Source organism: Lissotriton helveticus, chromosome 1_1, assembly GCF_964261635.1.
Source record: "Lissotriton helveticus chromosome 1_1, aLisHel1.1, whole genome shotgun sequence".
Classification (NCBI taxonomy): domain Eukaryota; kingdom Metazoa; phylum Chordata; class Amphibia; order Caudata; family Salamandridae; genus Lissotriton; species Lissotriton helveticus.
In genome coordinates, this window is record NC_136057.1 from 1,250,399,900 (window position 1) to 1,250,421,051 (window position 21,152).

The 21,152-nt window shown below is 44.6% G+C and overlaps 1 protein-coding gene across 9 annotated transcripts in view; it reads right to left on the bottom strand.

Moving 5' to 3' along the window:
- KIF21A (kinesin family member 21A) overlaps positions 1-21,152 on the bottom strand; it is an 820,176-nt gene that overhangs the window by 644,446 nt on the left and 154,578 nt on the right. For all 9 annotated transcript variants that reach the window (XM_078679965.1, XM_078679910.1, XM_078679946.1 and 6 more), the window contains exon 2: positions 11,314-11,536. In XM_078679965.1, coding sequence (XP_078536091.1) covers positions 11,314-11,536 — 223 coding nt within the window. The remainder of the gene's footprint in view (positions 1-11,313; positions 11,537-21,152) is intronic.

Genomic DNA, 21,152 nt, shown 5'->3' on the forward strand with positions numbered 1-21,152 from the left:
TAGACCTTAGCGATCATGCAATATTTTGTGGGTGCTGGGCCAAAAGAGTCGGACTCAGACCCAAGTACATAAAAAAGAGTGATAGGTGGAATGCATGGGGCCCATGTCTGGCCATACCAGTCAAATTTACGGCAACAGACCCAGGGTGCATGTCGAATTATCGGTAACAGACACTCCTGTCACAACACAAAAATATCACAAAATATGCTCTTTACTGTTGTGTGTCAGTCTCAGCTGCGTGGTGGCACTACATTGCGGACCTCTTAAATTATGGCGCTGTTAGCCAATTCCTGTTGGAAGTTATTTCAACTTACTGGAAGTCTGCACACTGCTTGTTACTTCTGCATACAAAATAACGTATTCACCTGTAAAAGTGGTTCTCAAGCGCGGATATGCGTTATAAATCAAGAGCTATTTTTATTTTCTCACATGTCAAGGTGAGAATTCTTCAGCAAAAATTAAACATGTAACATGATCTATCTTTCACAGAAGTCCAAGAAAAAGGCACATTTCAGCAGTCAATTCAGCTAACTTCTACCCGCTGCTACCTGTCCAACAGTTACACATTCCTTCCTCAGATTCTGTAACAAGACACAACATTCAATACCCAAAAACAGCATCTGTATCTATTAGGCATATTAATTCTAAACAACCACCGTTCCAGGTTAGTAACTTTTCTTATTCTCCGTCAGTGAATCTTTTATTGTTTCACACAGCATCCGTCAGACTCGGCATGACTGGCAACCAGGGCCAAGCAGTGCGCATCTGGCCACAACCATGGTGGTGGGGTTGGATTGCCTCTTGTGTCCTTGGGTGTGTCCTGCTACAGCTCTGCAAACCGGGCCCTTTCCGCACTTGACTCTTAGGGTAGCGAGGGAGGGACAAGCAGTCATACGCCTCAGGGAGGTAGGCAAGGGGGCAGGGTTTCAAAGATCAACGTAGCAACAACATACAGGTACTACTTGGCCCAGCCATTCGCTTAGTAAAAGAGAAATACTTTAATATCACACAGTAAACCAAAATACTAAACACTGAACTGAGATGTCCAGCTACAGGGTTGTAGTAAACACAACTACAGGATGCGACACAATTTCTACAATTCCCAGGACAGCAACAGTGTTCTGGGGCAAATGCTTCAGTTCACGCACTACAGCATTCAAGGCAAGTTGAGCACAGCTCCCAAAATAACAATAGAGTCCAGGCTGCATAGGAAAGCTCAAAGGCAAGAACCAGCACAGGTGTGAGGTGACTATTTTGCTATGTAAGCAGCTACTAAGTCTAGTAACCCGTAGCTCACTTCAGATCCTATCTTGCAAAAGTGTTCACAATTGTAATCATTCCTTCTAGTATGCAGGTCTATCTTTTTAGTGCAAGTCAGTATCTCAGTCTTTCAACAGGACCTCATGGGATTATTGTTGTGCACCCTTCGCATTCGTACAATCAGCATATTTTGTCAGCAAGGCTTCTGTAGGAGCCCTACCTCTTGGATCTCATCACTGAATGCAATCATCACTACAGGCCTTGGCAGTGGTTACAAGTCTTTGGTAGCTGTGGCCTGCAGGTAGTCTGGGGGTTCTTCTGTGGCGGGGGTGTAGGCTGTGTAAGTCACACAACTGTCAGGTAGCAACGGAAGAGGGGGAAATAAAGTTTCAAACATTCAATAACAACACAAGGACTTAGCAATGAAGAGAATGGAACGAAACATCTGGAACTGGATCTCGAAATACCCGCAAAAGCCGTGGTGGAGGGAAAGATAGCACACCCCATGGCTGCCGAGTCTCCAGCTCTCAACTGCTGCACGGGAGAACTCATCATCAACACCTCGGGGACTAAAGTAGATTACATTGACATCGTAAAGCCTCTTAATATGAAACCTGGCCACGATGGGACTCCTAACTCTTTACAAAATCCCCCCAATCTGAAGTAGAAAATCTAACTGAGGAATCGGACGCAGATATTTATGAGACTGGCATGTCAACATCGAGTGGGATAAGCGATGCGAATATCGATTCAGACCCAGGTTTAACCCCTGAAGGTTCAGATTCCTTAGACGCCAGGAAATCTAGCGCTCCCGAACAAGGCTACATTCCGGGGAAAAAAATTGAGAAAAGGAGAAAAATGAACCAAAGGCTTAATAAATCAACCTTTGAAGAAAGTTCTGACCAAGGAAGCATCTCTGATCAAGTTAGGAAAACCAGGAAAAAATCCAATAATCCTGATGAAGCTGTACCAGATCAGCACACTGGAGAGGATTCAAATGGGAGCGACACTCAATTACAACAGGGATTGGCTGAAAGAAAAGGAAAAGGGGCAGAGCCATCTCTAAAAGATATCCTGTCCACCATAAGAGACATTCATAAAGACATAAAGAAGGATAGTCAAAGAAACCATGTCGCTATCCAGAAGCTAGAAGGGGTGGTCAAAAAAAGTAGGTAGTACCTGCACTGAGATATCGGAATGGATGGCTTCCCTAGAAACCCGCACTGAGTATTTAGAGAAAGATGTTGCCTGCCTTCGAAAACAAGAAAAAACTCAAGAAGGGATCATTAGAGACTTAGGGCCAGATGTAGGTGGCCATTTACCGGCCGGTAACGGCCGATTTCGGCCGTTACCGACCGGTAAATGGGTTTTTGGGATGTAGGGGCATCATTTTACAGATTCTGTAAATTTACCTAATCGGTAAATTTACAGAATCTGTAAAATACCGAATCGGTAATTTTACCGATTCGGTAAATCCAAGATGTAGGTAGCACTGTTTACAGTGCTACAGGCCTTCAGAATTCGGTATTTTACCACACAATCCTATTGTGTGGTAAAATACCAAATTCAGGTGTGCATGCACATCTGTGCATGCACACCTATGCCATGTGACAGACAGACATGCCCTTAGGGCATGTCTGTGTGCCACATGGTGCACATGCCTGTTTTCGGGGTGCTAGAGGGTGTCAAAGTGACACCCCCTGCACCCTTGCTGAAATCGGTATTTACCGAATCGGTAAATACCGACTCGGTAATGCCCATTGATTCCTATGGGCTTCAATGCCCATAGGAATCAATGGGCATTACCGAATCGGTATTTACAGAATCGGTAAATACCGAATCTTAATGATTCGGTATTTACCGGTTCTGTTACCTACATCACCCCCCTCCATTTTACCACTTCTTAAATACCGAATCGGTAAAATTTGGTATTTAAGAAGTGGTAAAATGAAATTACCTACATCTAGCCATTAATGTCCAAGGTCGAGGATCAGGAGAATCGTTCTAGAAGAAATAACCTCCGCTTTCTGGGTATCCCGGAAGCTGTGGAGAGTAATGATCCTAGGGGATATATAAGCAATCTTCTGAAAAAAGCCTTCCCGGAATTACAATCCTGGGATATGGACAAAGAAATCCAGCGGGCTCATCGCTTTCCCCTTACACAACGTAAACATATCGAGAACTCCACTAAATACCCAAGGGCAATGTTGGTGTATTTTGGGAACTTTATTTTACGTGAAGCTATCTACAACCTTGCGCGCCCCACCAGCAAGCGGGAGCATAATGGATTCCTCTTCTTTGTCAGACCAGACTTTGCACATCCAACAGTCGAACAAAGGTGGAGAATGCGGCAGCTTTTCACTCCCTTCGAAAAAAACGGTGCGACGGTTTACCTCCAAAACCCTTCCAGACTAAAAGTAATTTTTAAGGGAACCAGGCGTTTCTTCAACAGCGAAATTCAAGCGGTAAGCTACCTGAAAGAAATATCGGACACTGTTAGGAAGGAAAACTGACAAAGACCATGAACTAATAACTCAATAAAGGGCTATGGTTGCTGTTTGGTAACCAGTGTTATGGATGACCTATGAATGACTCCTCAATAAGTGTGAATTTATTACAAATTGTATGAAACTCTATTGGGGATAAACTAGCTGCTGGTGATTCTTAAACACCGTAACCTATACTCTACACTATACTACATATTCTTAAACAAGCACTGTATTGGATATGGGCCTATGCTCTCAATCTTGTATTTTTTTTTTCTTTCAAGCAGGCAGGGCCGGAGGCTCTGAGAGCGGTCTTTTGTGCACGGACCAGACAGACGCCCTCACCTGGTTCCAGTCGGACCCAGGACGCCTCAATGGGTGGTAGGGGGGGGGGACTTGGTGGTGGCAGGGGGGGTCGGAGGGATTGGGTGCCGTTGGGGGGGTGTAAACTCAAAAAAGAGAATTCATGACACTATTCTAATTGTAATCTGGCTGAGGTATAAAGCTGTAATAAGATATGTATTCAAACGTGTTTTCAGCATGTTAAACGGCCGGCTGAATAGAAGGAAGGATTTAAAGCAGATGTATGTCTAAGCTTAGGATCTGCTCTTTGAATACAGGGGGCCTAAACGACTGGACAAAAAGAGGAAGACTGGAGGAATTTGTTAAATTCACACAAATGGCTATCTTGTGTATGCAGGAGACCCATCTGCCCTGGGGGAAAAAGCATTGGCTAAAATTAAAGGGATTTGAGACTCTTTCTTGTTCCTCCCAAACATCTACTATCAGGGGGGTGGCTATTATTAGCAAGGTGTGTCTGGGGGGAGCAAAACGATTTAAGGCAGATACTATGGGGAGGTGGGCATTATGTGAAATTAATCTGGGCATCACCATTTGCTGTATTTATGGGGCCAATGGTGATGACCCTGATACCTTCGACCGTATGGAGAAGGAATTGACGAGCTGGCCGGCCCCCATAGTGGTCTGTGGGGATTTGAATATCTCAGCAGACTTCGAAGGGGGAACCGTATATACAGGACGTAAACCCTGGGTATATCGGGCAGTACGCTCGATGATGCATTCACATGGGCTGAGGGATGTCTGGGGGAGTATCGAACCAGGGAATCCAGGCTTCACATATTTTTCACATCCATTCCAGAAATATTCTAAGTTAGATCATTTTATGATTTCCGCCACCAAGATTAGCACAGTTAAAATCAGTAAACTGCCCAAGATAATATCAGACCATAACCCATTGATATTAACAATAAATGTTAACAGGCCAGCTAAAAAACTGAGACCCTGGACCTTCGATAGGAAGCTCTTAATAGATAGTACCTATGTAGCACATATTAAGAATTGGTCACAGACTTTCCTCGATGCAAATAGATACAGCGCATCGCGAAACTCTGTTTGGGATAGCTACAAAGCTGCTTTAAGGGGAGAAACTACCAGCTATCCTTCTCGAAATTGGAAAAGGCTTAATCTAGAGAGAGAACAACTAAATAATAAATTATCGGTTGCCGAGGAACAGCATCGGAAAGATATAACCCTGGGAAGGCAGGGAATAGAAAGCCTAGATAGAGTGAGTAGTATCAAAGCTGAGATACAAAAACAACTAGCCAAAAAAGCAGCTGCGGAATATCAAACACAAAGAAGGAGGCTGTATGAGACGGGGGAACAAGCTGGTAGACCATTGGCACTCCGCATTAGACAAGTCGCATAAAAAAATATCATTACACATATAGAAGAGCAGGGTAGGAGATATGAGGAGCCAAAGGGAATCATAAATGTATTTAAAAGATATTATCAAGCATTGTATCAGGAAGAGCCTGTTATAGAGGATCCATTGACCGAGTGGACAGGATTGGGAACCAAAGTGGCTCAGGGTGACAGAGAAATCTTAGAACAAGCCATCACCTTGGACGAACTTTCGGAGGCCATACAAGATCTAGCAGCAGGGAAGGCTGCTGGCCCCGACGGTCTACCACTCATATTTTATAAATGGGTATTTGAGGAAACATCCCCACTTTTGTTAGACCTATTCAATGGAATAATAAACACAGGTATAATTCCGGAGTCATGGATGAGCACCAATATTGTGGTGTTTCATAAAAAAAGTAAGCCCAAGGAAAACCCCGGCTCATACAGGCCCATATCCCTGATAAACCCGGATAATAAATTATATGCTAAGATCTTAGCTAACCGCTTGGGACGGATCATTGGGACCCTGGTCTCTCACTGGCAGCATGGATTTATTCCCGGTAGGGGAACCACGGACCACATTAGACGAGCCATCACGCTGTTCGATATCCATGCTGCCGGGGAGGGGGGTGTCGCAATGATCCTCCTCGACGCTGAGAAAGCTTTTGACCGCGTCAGATGGGAGTTTCTGTGGAGGGTGCTCGATGAAAGGGGGTTTGGGCCAAAGTTTCGGAAGGCTATTCAGGCAATGTATACTACCCCAGTTGCTAAGATTCAAATGATGGGTGAGAGCTCGGAGAAGATCTATATCACGAGGGGGACTAGGCAGGGATGCCCGTGCTCACCCATCTTATTTGCACTATATATCGATCCTCTAATACGCCAGATAATGAATAACCCTGTAATTAAACCGGTAGTCACGAAGGGATTCAAAACAAAAATCTTGGCATATGGCGACGATCTGGCTGTCATCACTACTGAACCCGACGTGGCTATGCGTGAAGTGGTGGGATTCACGAGCCTATTCGGGAGACAGTCAGGGTATCGCTTAAATGTGGGCAAGACCCAGGTGTTGTGTTCTAAGAATATAATCAAATCAGACTCCAGATTCGTCGATTACGTGGTGTATCTGGGGGTAACAATTAACGCACAGACGGAGCGTATAATTACAGATAACTTCATCCCTCTTATGAAATCAATGAGGGAGAATGGAAAGAATGGATACATTGCAACTCTCAATAATAGGGCGTGCCAATGTCATCAAAACGACTATGTTCCCCAAGGTATCATATAAATTCCGGGCGATCCCCTTTAAAATAGAGGGAAAAATTATCAAAGAAATAGAAGCTATTTTCATGACTTGCCTGTGGCAATATGGAAAGGTCAGAAGATCCATGAAATACATGTCTCTGCCACAGGAAAGGGGGGGCCTGGGACTGCCAAATCTTAGATACTATCATTGGTCTTGTCTCCTTACGCAGATGGCTATATTATTCGTTCCCGTGGGAAACAGTGTAAATACCTTGAACAGACAAGATGCTATCCCCTCTATTTTCGAATTGTTGCTTGGTAGCGAGGCTACCGGGGTATTATTAAGGAGAACAGAAAGAAGGTACTACAAAAAAACAAGATACAAAATACTTGAAGGGATATGGGGGGTCTGGGCTGCAGCTCGGAAAGCCTTGTCAATCTCTAAATACAACCACCACACCCCACTTTGGAACTCTGGTCTCTTCCCTAACCTAAGCAATGATGGGTGTTGGAGACACTGGGAGCGACAGGGTATTCTGACACTGGGGCAAGTTATGGTAGGGGACGAGTGTAGATCTCTCGAAGACCTGAAACAAAGGTACTCCCTCCAGGGTAACCAAGATTATAAATACACTCAGGTGGTCAGCACAATTAGATCAAGAAGGCCTCTTATCATTCTAAACGAGAGGTGTAACATACTGGATTATCTGAAGGGGGATTCCTAAGAATCAATGGAGTGTATAGGCTGTTTGTGGAGGGATCCCAGGATGATATGGGTAAAACTGAGGAAGCCTGGGCTTCTAAATTGGAGGATCCAGATATCGACCTGGATAGAGCCCTTTTAATGGATGGAAAATTCTTACGCTCCTCCAATTTAAGAGCTCAGCACTTCAAAACATTATTCAACCTGTACTATACCCCCTGCAAGCTTTATGATTAGGGCAAGAGGGTGGATCACAACTGTCCCAGATGTTCTAAAGGTCCGGCTGATATTATCCACATGTTTTATCAATATGAGAAACTCGGATCAATTAAAAAGGAAATTGAAGCATTATGGGAGGGGCTGTTAGATGCTAAAATAACCCTGTCCCCAACACTTATGATCGTAGGATGTGAAAGTAAATTGAATTTAAATATCGAGACTGAAGCTTTAGTCTTTATCTCCACAGCCGTACTCCGAATATTAATCTCAGCTGCCTGGAAAGATACTGAGGCCCCAACCTTCCAAATGTGGATGTCTAGATTCTTAGGAATACATAATGTTGAGGCGGCCCTGTATGAACTTAAGGGTAAAAAAACAAGAGAAATGGGACTGAAGATCTGGGCACCAGTGGCTGCTTGGCGGGCAAACAGAGTGTAGCGAGCTTATCCGGTCCTCAAAATGTCTCAAAATGTCACAGGATATATGATATTGCATGTAATTGGCTTATTAACTATTTAAAGGAATCAATTTAATCAGATATTCATTTTTGTATACCGCCAAATCGATCTCTGCATTACTTCTGTCTCCATAATGATGGTTGATTGTATATTTTATATTTTGTCTCCTTTCCTCTAATCATGTAAATCGGTTTTCATTGTGTTTCATGAATTCTCAATAAAAAATATATATAAAAAAAAAAAAGCAACGGAAGAGGTCTCTTGGGCTACTGTGTAGATGCCAGATGGCACGCTATGATTTAAGATTTTTTGATGCTTCACATAGTATGCCAAGTGAACCATGGACAGAGACCGGGAAACAGCTCAGGTTGGCGGCAGTTACACTTCCAGTACGGGTCAGCTCTTTTAGGTGCTCCACAAACCGGAAACATGGCCTGTCTTTTCCTCCTTGGCAGTCTATCCTGGATAGCAAGCCAGGCACTCACCGTTCTTCTCTGGACAGACAGGCAGGCTTCTCTGAGCTTGGCAGACTCACAGCTTCTCCAGCAAGTTATGCAGACTTCACATGAAGTCACATCACCTCTGAGAGACATGCTGTCATGAAGTCACCGGCCCCAGATCACATCATCTCTTTGAGTACTCTGTGTATATTCTCATTCGTGGTCAAGAAGAACTTGGAAATGGAAAAAAGTGGGATGGTTTGGGTCCCAACTTTATACTCATTTTCCAGGCGGGCACATTAACCGATGATCTAAAGTCTTGGAACTGGTTTTGGGTGGTTCCCTTTAAAAATGTGTTTTCTGGCTGGAGTGCACACACAGTCTTTCTGCAAGGTGATGGCTCTCACAGCAGGTAGTGATGATGCTGGCTCCAACTAGGAATATATAACAAATGAGAACATTGTAGTGTGACACCACTGCACCTGCCTATCATCAAAATTCCACAAGTAGCTATGAAAAAAGACAAAAGGGCAGGACCTTCCTAGAAACTTCCTTATTCTTCAGAACAGAATTTGCTGACTCAACTCCACTCCCCAACCATCAACCACATGGCAGAGCTAAGGAAGGAATAACCAGCAACCCTTGTTAAAATGTGCTCATAAAATTTCTAAGGACAGCCCTTGTATCCATGTTCCTACACGTCAGAATCTGGCCTCCTCCCTTCAGTTCCAAGAATGCAGGCAATACACTTCCGCTGTCTGGAGAAGCTGAATCCCATCTTCTATTTTGTGTCATGTTAAACCAAGGGCTGTCCAAAATAGATCCTACTCATCCCACCACAGACCACAGTCTTGCTGCCATCTCTACCTAGCACACACATGTATACACAGGATGTCAGCGCAGAACCTTACACATGTGGGACAGTGGGCCAGAATCCTCCTGAACCAGGAAGAGTCTTTTGAGAATTATCAAGTCATGAAGCTGCCACCATTGCTTCATGTCAACGACCCAAGACACAAACAGTAGTCACCTGCCAACAAAGATAGCACATTTTGTGTGCCCTCCCAAGTCACAAACAGTTCTGGACCTTAGAATCACCTTGGAAAAGCCTAGACCCAGAGCAAGGACTGCCCTTCTTTCAGCACTTTTCGCTGCTCTCTCGAGAGGTCTTGAGTGAGAGGGGGATAAATTGGTGGTTTATCCGTAATCTCCAAAGTGTGTCCTACTGCCATAATCTGCTCCACCCATCTGTCCAAAGGGATCTCGCCCCACTCCAAAGACCTACTGGCACACGCCTTCTGCAAACATAGAATGGACACGACCACTCATAGACCTATAATACCTGTTGGGATTGGGCCCTCAGCAATGTGCCACGAGTTGTGCAGGAATTTGCTGCTGGTTTGACTTGGTTGAGAGTTTGCCACTTTTGGTATACTTGCAGAAGGGGCTGGAAAGGCTGCTAGACATGAATGGGCGTGAATTCTTACCTTTGGGTGAGCCTGCCTCTGGGACCTCAAAGTATTAATCCGGGATCTGGTAGAGAGCGTTCCTCTGGCCTTTGCAGCGACCCCGTCAGACTTAATGGACTACTATGCTTCATCCATCACCTTTTGGAAACGTTCTTCACCATTGAATAGGCCTATGACCTTTTTCCGTACCTTGAGGTGGAACCCTGTACATTTCAGCCAAACCTGTGGGCACAGGGCAATTAAGGGTATCCGAATTCTAAATGCACCACATCCAAAAGATATTGAGAAGAAACTGATGAGTTTGGCCATCTTCTTCAATTAATACCTGTCTTACCATGACTGAAGGAGTAATTCACTGGAGCTCATAAGGTAAAGGATTCTTCCCCCAATATCATATTAACCATGCCTACAAGGGAGATCAGCGAAGCAGACACTGGAGTCAGTGACCCCATGTGGGCAGCTGGTGTCACTACCTTATCAAGCTGGACTACAGAGATCAGGTCTGTGGGTGCAGAGGTCACTGCCTTGAGTTTTTTGTCCTATTGAAAGGGGATTGGTGGGATGGTTACATGCATTCTTAAAACGTCTGTATCTCTCTTCCAAATGTGTAACATCAGACCATTTAGTAAACCAGATGTCTCCCAGAGGCCTGGATAAATTTGAGCTTGTTTTTAATACTGGACGCCCTCACCCATAATCTGTCCTGAGGTTGCAGCATTATATACCCATGTCCCTTTGTCGTTGTCTTCCTAGAGTGGACAGCAAGACCACTATAGAATGACCCTTGTCGCGATGATAAGCCTGTGAATGTATTCTCCTTCAGGATTGTTTTCAGGGAGGTAATAAGTCCTGGGAAACTGGAGGTGTCCCCTTTTGGCCTGGGAAGTGTAACTCTCCCAGGGTTAATCTTGCTCTTTTTCCACAACAGGTTTGTCTTCCTTTTCTCGCAGCATTATTTTCTCATCTCTCGTTCTCCTTTCTCATGTTTGCACCTATCAATGAGTTGCCCTTCTCACCGCACTATTTATACTTTTGTCAATGCTGAAGCCAGCATCCATACAAACACCTTTATTTATTTTTATTTATAAAAACATCTAGCAGCCTTTCCAGCCCCTTCTGCAAGTATACCAAAAGTGGCAAACTCTCAACCAAGTCAAATAAGATGAAGATTAATATTAAAGTCTCGGACCAACACAGTATTCTTGATGCTGTAATAAAGCAATTGTGTTATCTTTATAACTAAATACTTTAACCATCATGTAGGCAATAGACATTGTAACTTAAGTTTCCTTCTTTAGTTCAAGTAAAGGTGCAATGATTTACCTGTCCATAAGCAAAAACGGTTGCATTGTAGCCTTCGATGCAGCCGTCAATTAATTTTTCAGTGCACTGCTGGAAAATTTCTTCTTGCTGAGACTCGAGATCAAAGACATGGTCAAACGTAAAAGCCTTATCTTTTCCGAGCATTACTTGAGGTTCCCCAGGTGTGACAAACGTACAAATATGACATCCTTCAATCTTCTCTTTGGCAAGTTGTGGTCGAATTCTGCAAAATAAGCACGTACAATCATGTATACACTTAAACAAGGAAGATGAAAAATCAGAAATGTGTATATACATTGTAATTTCTTTTAACGGTAATCAAAAATGCTATAAAAAACAATAACATGTTTTATTTTGTCAGCATTAACAATGAAATAACAATTTTGCTAAATAAATCCTACATCTAAAAAATAATGAAAATATACCAATTTTAACAGCATGATGCAAAACTGGACAAGTTATAAGCTCGCATTAAGTGATGAGCTGCATGCCCTACTGAGAGCAGCAAAAACATGTTCTTAAACATAAACAAACAGCTTAAGCTTTGGAAATTAAATTTAACTCAAAAGACCGCACGTTCCAGTTTACCAATAATGTCCCTCAGTACCACATGACTGACCTGGTCTAACTCTAATCCCCTTCTGGTATAATAATTTCTGCTTTTTGATTAAATCATTTTACTTCCAAATAATAAAAAAATAACTGGCCCAATCTCTGGTGTGGCTTACAGCCTTTTGTCAACTACTCGATTGGAGCCTATGTTTTCAGAGACTTGTAAGACCACTCTTTCCCAACAGAGACTTTGCTGCCATGAACAAGGGTACTTTAAGCATGGCCAGCTGTACAAGTTGTTTCTTCCCTCAGCAAATGGGAGGACTGGTTCTGATAATGCATGGAAGTGGAGGAAGAGGCTGAGACATGAGAATGCACCATGCCCTGGTGTTGTACAGTGACAATAGGGTAACAACTATTGGGGCATGTGCTGGAGTCCCAAATCCTCACAGACCGGAGGGGAACATGGCATCTGGCTAGACACACCAGATGCAAACTCCCTGGCTTTCCTCCGGCATCACATGAAAGAAGGGTTTCCGGCGCCCTTTTTTGTCTCACGCTCGTCCGGCTCTTGCTGCGTCTACTGGTTCCTCTTCATTGTTGTTAGCCGCCCAGGTGCCCGCAGAAGTGCTTTCTCCCCTCAGCAAATGGGAGGACTGGTTGTGATAATGCATGGAAGTGGAGGAAGAGGCTGAGACATGAGAATGCACCATGCCCTGGTGTTGTACAGTGACAATAGGGTAACAACTATTGGGGCATGTGCTGGAGTCCCAAATCCTCACAGAACGGAGGGTAACATGGCATCTGGCTAGAAACACCAGATGCAAACTCCCTGGCTTTCCTCCGGCATCACATGAAAGAAGGGTTTCCGACGCCCTTTTTTGTCTCACGCTCGTCCGGCTCTTGCTGCCTCTACTGGCTCCTCTTCGTTGTTGTTAGCCACCCAGGTGCCCGCAGAAGTGCTGGAGGAGGCTCAGGAGGCTTGGGGAGTCCTTGTGTTCCACGGATGCCGGCTGGGTCCAGTGCCTGCCCCACACCTTTGTGCTTCCCGGCGAGGGGGGTTGGCTGCCGCAGGGTTCCACCTCGGCAGGTGCGCGTCATCACAGATTTCCTTCTGGGGTATCCCAAGCAGGGTTAGCAACCAGCCCAATACAGTCAGCAGGGACGGGCTTGCTTGGGCCGCGGCAGTAACTTTGACCTAATTCAGCCCGTGAGCCCAAGAGGTACAAGGCGTCTGGGGGCAAGGAATCCGGCCCCTTCCCTGATTGCCTAAAGGAGGTTAGTGCAAGTAAGGGAGGGGGGTTATAGAAGCGTGTCAGCCCAATAGATATTCTTTAAGAAATTAGAATATTACCCCAGTGGAAGCCTTCCCAGGCCCCCATTTTGGAGCAAATTGTATGTAGACATTGAGGTAGGAATTCAGGAGGGTCGAGAACAGCAAGCACCAATATCATAGCCTTGTCAACATCAGCCCCGGCCCCTGCAAAAGATCCTACATCTTCCAGTTTGTCTAATAATAAAAAAGTACGAGTTAAGATAACTCCCTCACTAAGAACCTTTTTTAAGGTACAGGCCTAGACATAGGCTAAGGGTCCCCCATAAAGGTATCTCCCCCCGTTTTTGATAAATCTGACAAGGGGGCAGGTGTAATCAGTATGGAGCCAGTTGGACAAGGGACTGAAGCCCCTTTTTGGACCTTGAACAGCTAACAGGTGCTGGGTGACCGGGAAGATGACCTGATGGGGGGGGGGGGGGGGGGCAAGGTTCCAAGATAATTACCCCCAGCTTCAATAACTACTTCCAGGACAGATGAAGGTGGTGAAAACCAGTCCTGCCTGGCTTAGATGTTTGATACTTTAACCGCAGAAATTAGAAATAAGTTTGGTATATCTGAGATAAAACAAGTTAAAATCCAAGAGGTCTGCAAGACTTTAGAAGCAAGAATGTTGTCCATAATTGACAGAATCTCCACAATGGAATCCTCTTTAGAGTCCCTGAGTAAGGTACTGGAGGTCAACCCTTCTAAAATCCAAGTGTTAAAAATCAGTGAGAAGGGAATGCTGGACAAAACAGAGTCATTTGAAAATATTGGTAGGCGCAATAACATCAGAGTACTTAATGTCTCAGAGGGCCTAAAAGGGGAGACCATTAAGGGCTTTGTCATAAGTTTGAATTTATCCCCTCTATCAACGTTGTGGAGCTCGAGGGAGACATTCAGAGGATTCATCAAGATCCTTTTTAAAATAATCTAAATAGGAAGAATCCAAGAAAAATCCTGATTCATTTCAAGTCTTATTCTTCAAAAGAACGCATCCTATCTGAAGCCCTAAAAGCAGGTAGTTTACGAAGGCGGAGTGGTCGTTTGGTGTTCGCTCTGATATCTCCAAGATCACTCTAGACAGACAATGGGAACCGCGGAAACTTATTCCAGAGCTGAAATTGGTAGGAGCTACCGCTCACCGCGGAAACTTATTCCAGAGCTGAAATTGGTAGGAGCTACCGCTCACGTACGCTCACGTACGATTCCCAGGCTTATTGAAAGTTATGTGGAACAACAAGATGTATATATTTAAGGATCCTAAGGAGGTAGGAACTTTCGTTGAACAGATTAGGTCGCAGAAGAAGATTTAATGACAAAACACCGGAAGAAGCTGTGAGCTCGATTGGGTAACAGTACAACATACCCAGCATAGTTTTAGGGAGGGTTCCCCGGAGGTATGGGGGTTCACTTTCACTTATCGAGATAGTAAGTTTAGAATCTCACCAGGTGAGGTTAAGTTGGGAGAAAATGGAAAAAAGGGAATAAAGGGAAAAGTCCTCATTCATAGGAATTCAGATTTAGGGGGTAGAGGCGCGAGTTCTGTAGAAGGATTCTTTTTTTTTTTAAAGTTATGTCTAGGACCCAGGGCCTTTTAGACGGTGTCTCTCTTAACATCTTAACCTGGAATGTAAATGGGCTTAGAGTAGCCAGCAGAAGGAGGAGAATCTTACAATACTTGAAACAGGCCAACTATGATATTATAATGTTACAAGAGACTCATTTAACGCAGGATGACTGGAAAGCTATCCTGGCTAAGCAGAATTGGATTGCAGAGTCAATTCATACTAATCAATCATGTTGTACCAAGGCTGTGGCACTTCATATTAAAAAACTAATATAGCTACTTTGGGGGTGTACAAGGCAGATGTTGGAGGGGGCTGGATCATCACTAATATTAAAATACAGAATGTTTGGTACGCCCTTGCTGGATATTATGGGCCAAATATGGATGATACCGCACCCTTGAGTGAACTATTCAATCAGTTTTTGGAGATCAAAGTTCCAATAATTTTGGGAGGTGATTTTAATGTTCTACTTAATCGAAGTCTTGATCTATTTACTAAAGAGAAGTTCACCAGGTTCACCTAAAATGAGAAGGTTTATTAAGACTATGATGGTGGATATAGGGCTAATAGATATATGGAGGGCCCAGTCCAAGAGCGTAAGTGGTAATCAAAATTTCACCTTTCAAAATAGAAGGCTTGTGCATGCTTCCAAGAATTATTTCTTTTTGATTGATTCTAGATGGGTTGGCTGAGTTAAGAAGGTGGAACTTATTCCCAAACATCTGTCAGACCACTCTGTGGTTTACATAGAGTTCAACTAGGAAAGAGTTTAACCCAGAGCAGGTGGACATTTGACAGAACTCTGCTACTTGATCCAGTAGTAGTCGCCCAGCTTAACAGTGATACACAGGAATTCTTTGAAGCTAATCATTCTTCAGCCCTTAGTTATATAATATGGAATGCCTACAAAACCCTTATCAGGGGGAGGGGCATAAGTCTTGCAGCAAAAATATAGAAGATGAAAATAGGTAAGATAAATCAAATGGAAGCTGACATTCTGAGGTCCCAGAGAAAGAGTGAACTGCACCGAGAGGAACAGGGCTGGGTTAAGAATGATAATTAAATTAATTGTGCACGACAGGCATTAGCAGATTATCTAGATGGCGTAGTCAGGAAATAGTGGAAGGCGAGCAAGTTATCTCACCATGAATATGGGGAGGGGTCTGGGAAGCTTCTTGTCTGGAAGTCAAGAACTGATAGCGCGAGGGAACACAATTAAAGAAATAGCATCTAAAGAAACCGGATGATGTAGTTCGGAGAGCACTGAAATAGAAGAACAATAGTTACTTACCTGTAATCTGTGGTTCTCCAGTATTGGTGTATTTCATAGATTCACATGCCTGAATCATACCCAGTCATCGGAGTGGGAGTCCCAGGGTGCATAAAAAAGCAATAATATGCACATAATAACCAAAAAACCTTGGTAATAAACAACCAGGAAGTAAAGTAGCCCTAAGCTACAAGAGAAAATTTCCACACTCATGACTATTATAGTCATTATGTATAGTCCAAACTGCAGCCAATCAGGCGACAGCACCCACCAGAATGTTCTCCCCAGAGGCTCAGGCTCTCAGATTTTCTCGGAAAGGAGTGAACCAAAACATTATAGCCTAAACCAGCCTTTGAGGGGAGGTGGGCAGGTTGCATGTGAATCTATGAAAGACACAAATACTGGAGAACCACAGATTACAGGTAATTGACTATTGTTCTTCTCCAGTATTGGGGTGTCTTTCATAGATTCACATGCCTGAATCAGAGTAGACAGCAGTACAGAACATACTGCTCGTAAGATGCTCTTTGTACCATAGTATATATATATAAGTATGAATAATATCATAATCGTACATAAATTAATTTGTGCTTACATATGCAGAACAAGTTCAAGATATATAAACAGTATGTCAATAAGCGTCTATAAAGAGCATAGTGGAGGAGGGAGAACAGAGGCTCACCTTATTTAAAAAGATTGCGGAGAACAGCTCGTCCCACTGACGTATCTGCATTGCTTGAAGCCTCCAAACAGTAATGTTTGGTAAAAGTGTGTCTGCTGGACCAAGTTGCCGCTCTGCAGATCTGATGAAGAGGCACACCAGCAAAGAGAGCGGTAGATGAGGAAATCACTCTCGTAGAATGTGCTCTCGGCATGGTGTGTAAAGGTCTTCCCGCCTGCTGATGACCTGGACTAATTGCTGCGGACATCCAACGAGCTATGGTCTGCTTGGATACAGAGTAACCTTGACATAATCTTCCGTATGCTACAAATAGCTGATCTGATTTCCGAATTGTTGCAGTTAGTTGAAGATAGCACTTGAGCAATCTCCTGATGTCAAGGGAATGCAAGGCTCTTTCAGCAGATGTTTGAGGATTTGGAAAGAAAGTTTTCAAAATTATCGTGTAATTAAGGTGAAAATCCGTAGGTACCTTAGGCATGAAGCTGGGATTAGTACGAAGTACCACTGAATTTGAGCTGAACTGTAGAAAAGGTGTCTTAATCGTGAATGCTTGAATGTCGCTGATCCTCCTTGCTGATGTCAGCACCAGAAGCAAAGATACCTTCCGAGAAAGGAACTTTAAATCCACTTTATGAATAGGTTCAAAGGGGTGCTGCATAAGTTGTGCGAGCAAACATTTAGATGCCAGGATGGAGGTGGGCGCCGAATAGGGGGAAACATTCGAAATAATCCTTTGAAGAATTGTTGAATAACTCCAGTAGAGTAGAGAGAGTTGGAACCATCCTATCGGAACCTTGAAATAGCTGCCAAGAACACTTTCAACGTGGAATGAGATAAACCCGATTTTGCCAATTGAAGAAAGAACGGTAAGATCTGTTCTGGCCTGGCATGAATTGGATGTAAATTGGCAGATTGACACCAAGTGCAAAATCTCTTCCATGTGAGTCTGTATGTCTCAATCGAGGCAGGTGCTCGAGCATTGGCTAACACTTCTTGACAGTCCGCAGGAATATCTACGTGTGCGAATTCAAGGTGTTGAGGAGCCAGGCTGCTAATCTCAAGGATGCTGAGTCCGGGTGCCAGATCTGACCCTTCTGGATGGACTAAAGGTTCGGTATTGGTGGAAACTGAATGGGATCGCACTCCGAAAGGAGGAGAAGTTCGGGGAACCAGTATTGGCGATGCCATCGGGGGACAGAGAATGAGACGACAATGCTGTTTCTTCATCTGGATGACTCTGGGAACCAACGGAATCGGAGCAAAGGCGTAGGCATATATCTGTGACTAGTTCATTGAAAGCGCATTCCCGCACGAGTTTTTGTGGAGAAGCCAGCTTGCAAAGTGTGGGCATTTGCGGTTCTGGCTGGTCGCAAACAGGTCCAGATCGGGAAAACCCCACTCCCGGAAGACTAGATCCAATGTTGGTTGATGCATCTCCCATTCGTGATTGGATATTGTAGATCTGCTGAGGGAATCCACTAGAGCATTGGAGACCCCTGGAACTTGGACAGCTGAAAGGTTGATCTTGTGACGCAGTGCCCAGTCCCAGATCTCCTGGGCTTGTTGAGAGAGCAGGACCGACTTCGTACCACCCTGTTTGTTTAAGTAATGCATACTCGTAGTGTTGTCTATCAGAATTAGTACTGAAGCCCCTTGGATGACAGTTCGAAAGGACTTCAAGGCCAAGAAAATGACTCGCAACTCCAGGAGTTGATGTGCCACTTCCTTTGCTGTACATTCCACTTTCCGTTGACCGTCATTCCCTGAAGGTGTGCCCCCTATCCTTCGAGGGAAGCGTCTGTAATGATGGTGAAATGTGGTACTTCCGCCAAGAATGCACATCCTTCTTGCAAGTTCTTCATCCGAGTCCACCAGAGAAAGGCTTCTCGCATCCGAGGCGTTATGAGAATGAGGTCGTCGAACGACCCTGAAACCTGCAACCATTGGAGTTTGAGTTCTTCTTGCAAAGGCCTCATTCTGAGACGGCAGTTGGGTATCAGAGGGATGCAGGATGAAATCATTCCCAGGAAAGAGTTGAATAGTCGAACTGAAACATACTCTTTTTCTTGCAACAGGCGAGCTAGTTTGCAGATCTTGTGTTGTCTCTCTTGAGACGAACGCCTGAGTGAGTTGGGTGTCCAGCGTGGCTCCCAATAAGGTCTTTCTTTGCGACGGAATCAGATGAGATTTGTCGAAGTTGATGGAGAGACCAAGATATTGGAACAACGATAGACCTCTTTGAACGTGCGTGCTTGCCCTTGCAAAAGAATTCGCCTTGATAAGGCAGTCGTCCAAGTATGGGAAAATTTGAATGCCTTCTAAGCGAAGGTGTGAGGCCACCGGAGCTAGAACTTTTGTGAACACACGTGGTGCTGACCGTAGTCCAAAGGGAAGGATTCTGAACTGAAAGTCCCTGCCAGCCACTCTGAACCGTAAACATTTTCTATGTCTGGAAGGATCGGCACATGAAAATAAGCATCTTGAAGGTCGAGGGTGGCCATGTGATCCCCTACCGAAAGAAGCTGGAGGATTTCTTGAAGTGTTAACATCCGGAAGGACAGTCTTTTCAGATATTTGTTAAGGGCGTGCAGGTCGAGGATGGGGCACCATTCTCCCGACTTTTTCCATATGAGGAAAAATCTCGAGTAAAAACCTGTTCTCCTCTTTGCAAATGAGGGACCTTTTCGATCACTCCCTTCCGAATCATCACATTTATTTGAGAAAACAGCTCCTTGAGATGAGCAGGGGGTGGGCCCTTGGGAGGAGAGTTTGGAGGGATCTTGATGAATTCCAAATTGTGGCCTCTGGCCAATATATCCAGGGCCCACTTGTCTGTAGTAATTGCGGACCAGTTCGAGTAGAATTGGGATATTTTTCCTCCAACCTTTGACTGGGGGGAGGGTAGAGATGGTGGCAGGTGGCGTTGTTTCCTGGTGGAATCTCGTCCACAGTAGGAGGACTTCCTTCTTGATTGCGAGTAGGAGTTACCTCGCTGTCTGTATGACTGTTGCTTGTAGGGTTTGTATCTCTGATTACTTTGAGAGGTTTGGTATGACCTCTGTTGATTGTAGCCCCCTCTATCGGAGAAGGATCCACGTCCTTTAGCACCTTGAAAGGACAACTTACGAAACTGAAGGCCACCCAGAGATCTTGCCGTTTCCGTGTCCTTTTTGATAGCCTGAAGGGCCTCGTCGACATGCTGGCCAAAGAGAAACTCCCCATCAAATGGCATATCGATTATTTTAGCTTGGACTTCTTGGCAAAAGGATGTAGATTTCAGCCAACCTTGCCTCCTTAGCACTGCTGCACCCGCTAGCTGCCTGAATCCTGCAGATGCCACATCCACTGCTGCATCGATCATTTCCGCAGAAGTACATTCTCCTTCCCGTAAGATTTTCCTTGCCTCAGATTTTGCAGGTTCTGGTAGCATTTCAACATAGGGGGAGATGTCTGACGACATCTGCCTGTCATATCTCCCTAATATTGCTAGAGAGTTTGCGTCACGGACAGTTGTTGCTGCCATAGTGGAGACTTTCTTCCCAATGGAATCCAGGCGTCTGCCATCTCGGTCTGTTGGAGCAGTTATAGACGAAGAGGGGTTCCTGGCCCATCTCTGTGCCGCTTGGGCGACGACCGAATCAGCTTTAGGCTGCCTTATGAGGCATGCAGGTGAGTCGCCCGGTGCCTTATACTTCTTATCTAACTGAGTCAAGACTGCAGGAAGAGAATTAGGTGTTGCCATGATCTTTAACCCTTCCTTCCAGATGAAATCTATGATGGCAATGGTCCTTACTTGCCTTCGCGGTTGATCTTTAAAATCATAAAGAAAGCAATTGTCCTTCTTTGTCTCCATCGGTATTAGAAATGTCTTTGTAGCTCTCTCCACCAGGAGATGGAAACCTCCGATATCTACTGGAGGAGAGTCAGCAGGAGCTGGAGCAGATGGTGATGGAGTTTGAATTTGGTATTCATCCCACTCCGACAAAACAGATATGTCATCCACCTCTCCCTCCTCGTCCGTGGTGTTGGTGAGATGGTACTGGAGAAGGTGGTCTTGGAGATCTTGAAGAAGATACAGAGACCTGAGGCATGGGAGTCGATGGGAGAGACTCTGCCGATTCAGATGGAGGAAAACGGCGATAGTAGTCATCCAACATGTATTGTAAGTTATTGAGCAGGGCCAAAGGCATCTGTGCTGTGGGCATCGTGGCAGGAGTTTGATCTACAGGCTCAAGGAACGGTTCTTCCTCCTGATCTTCATCCTGATACTTAATGAGCAATTCTGACGGGCTCCTAGCAGTGCGGAATCTGTTGTCTACATCTGATTGTTCGTCGTCGTCTTCAGAATCCAGCAATTGTTCAGGTAACTTCAGTGGGGGGAGAGCTCCCAATGAAGAGCCACGTCTTTCCAGCAAAGAAGGTGCCGTAGCCGGCAGGGCAAAGGAGGCA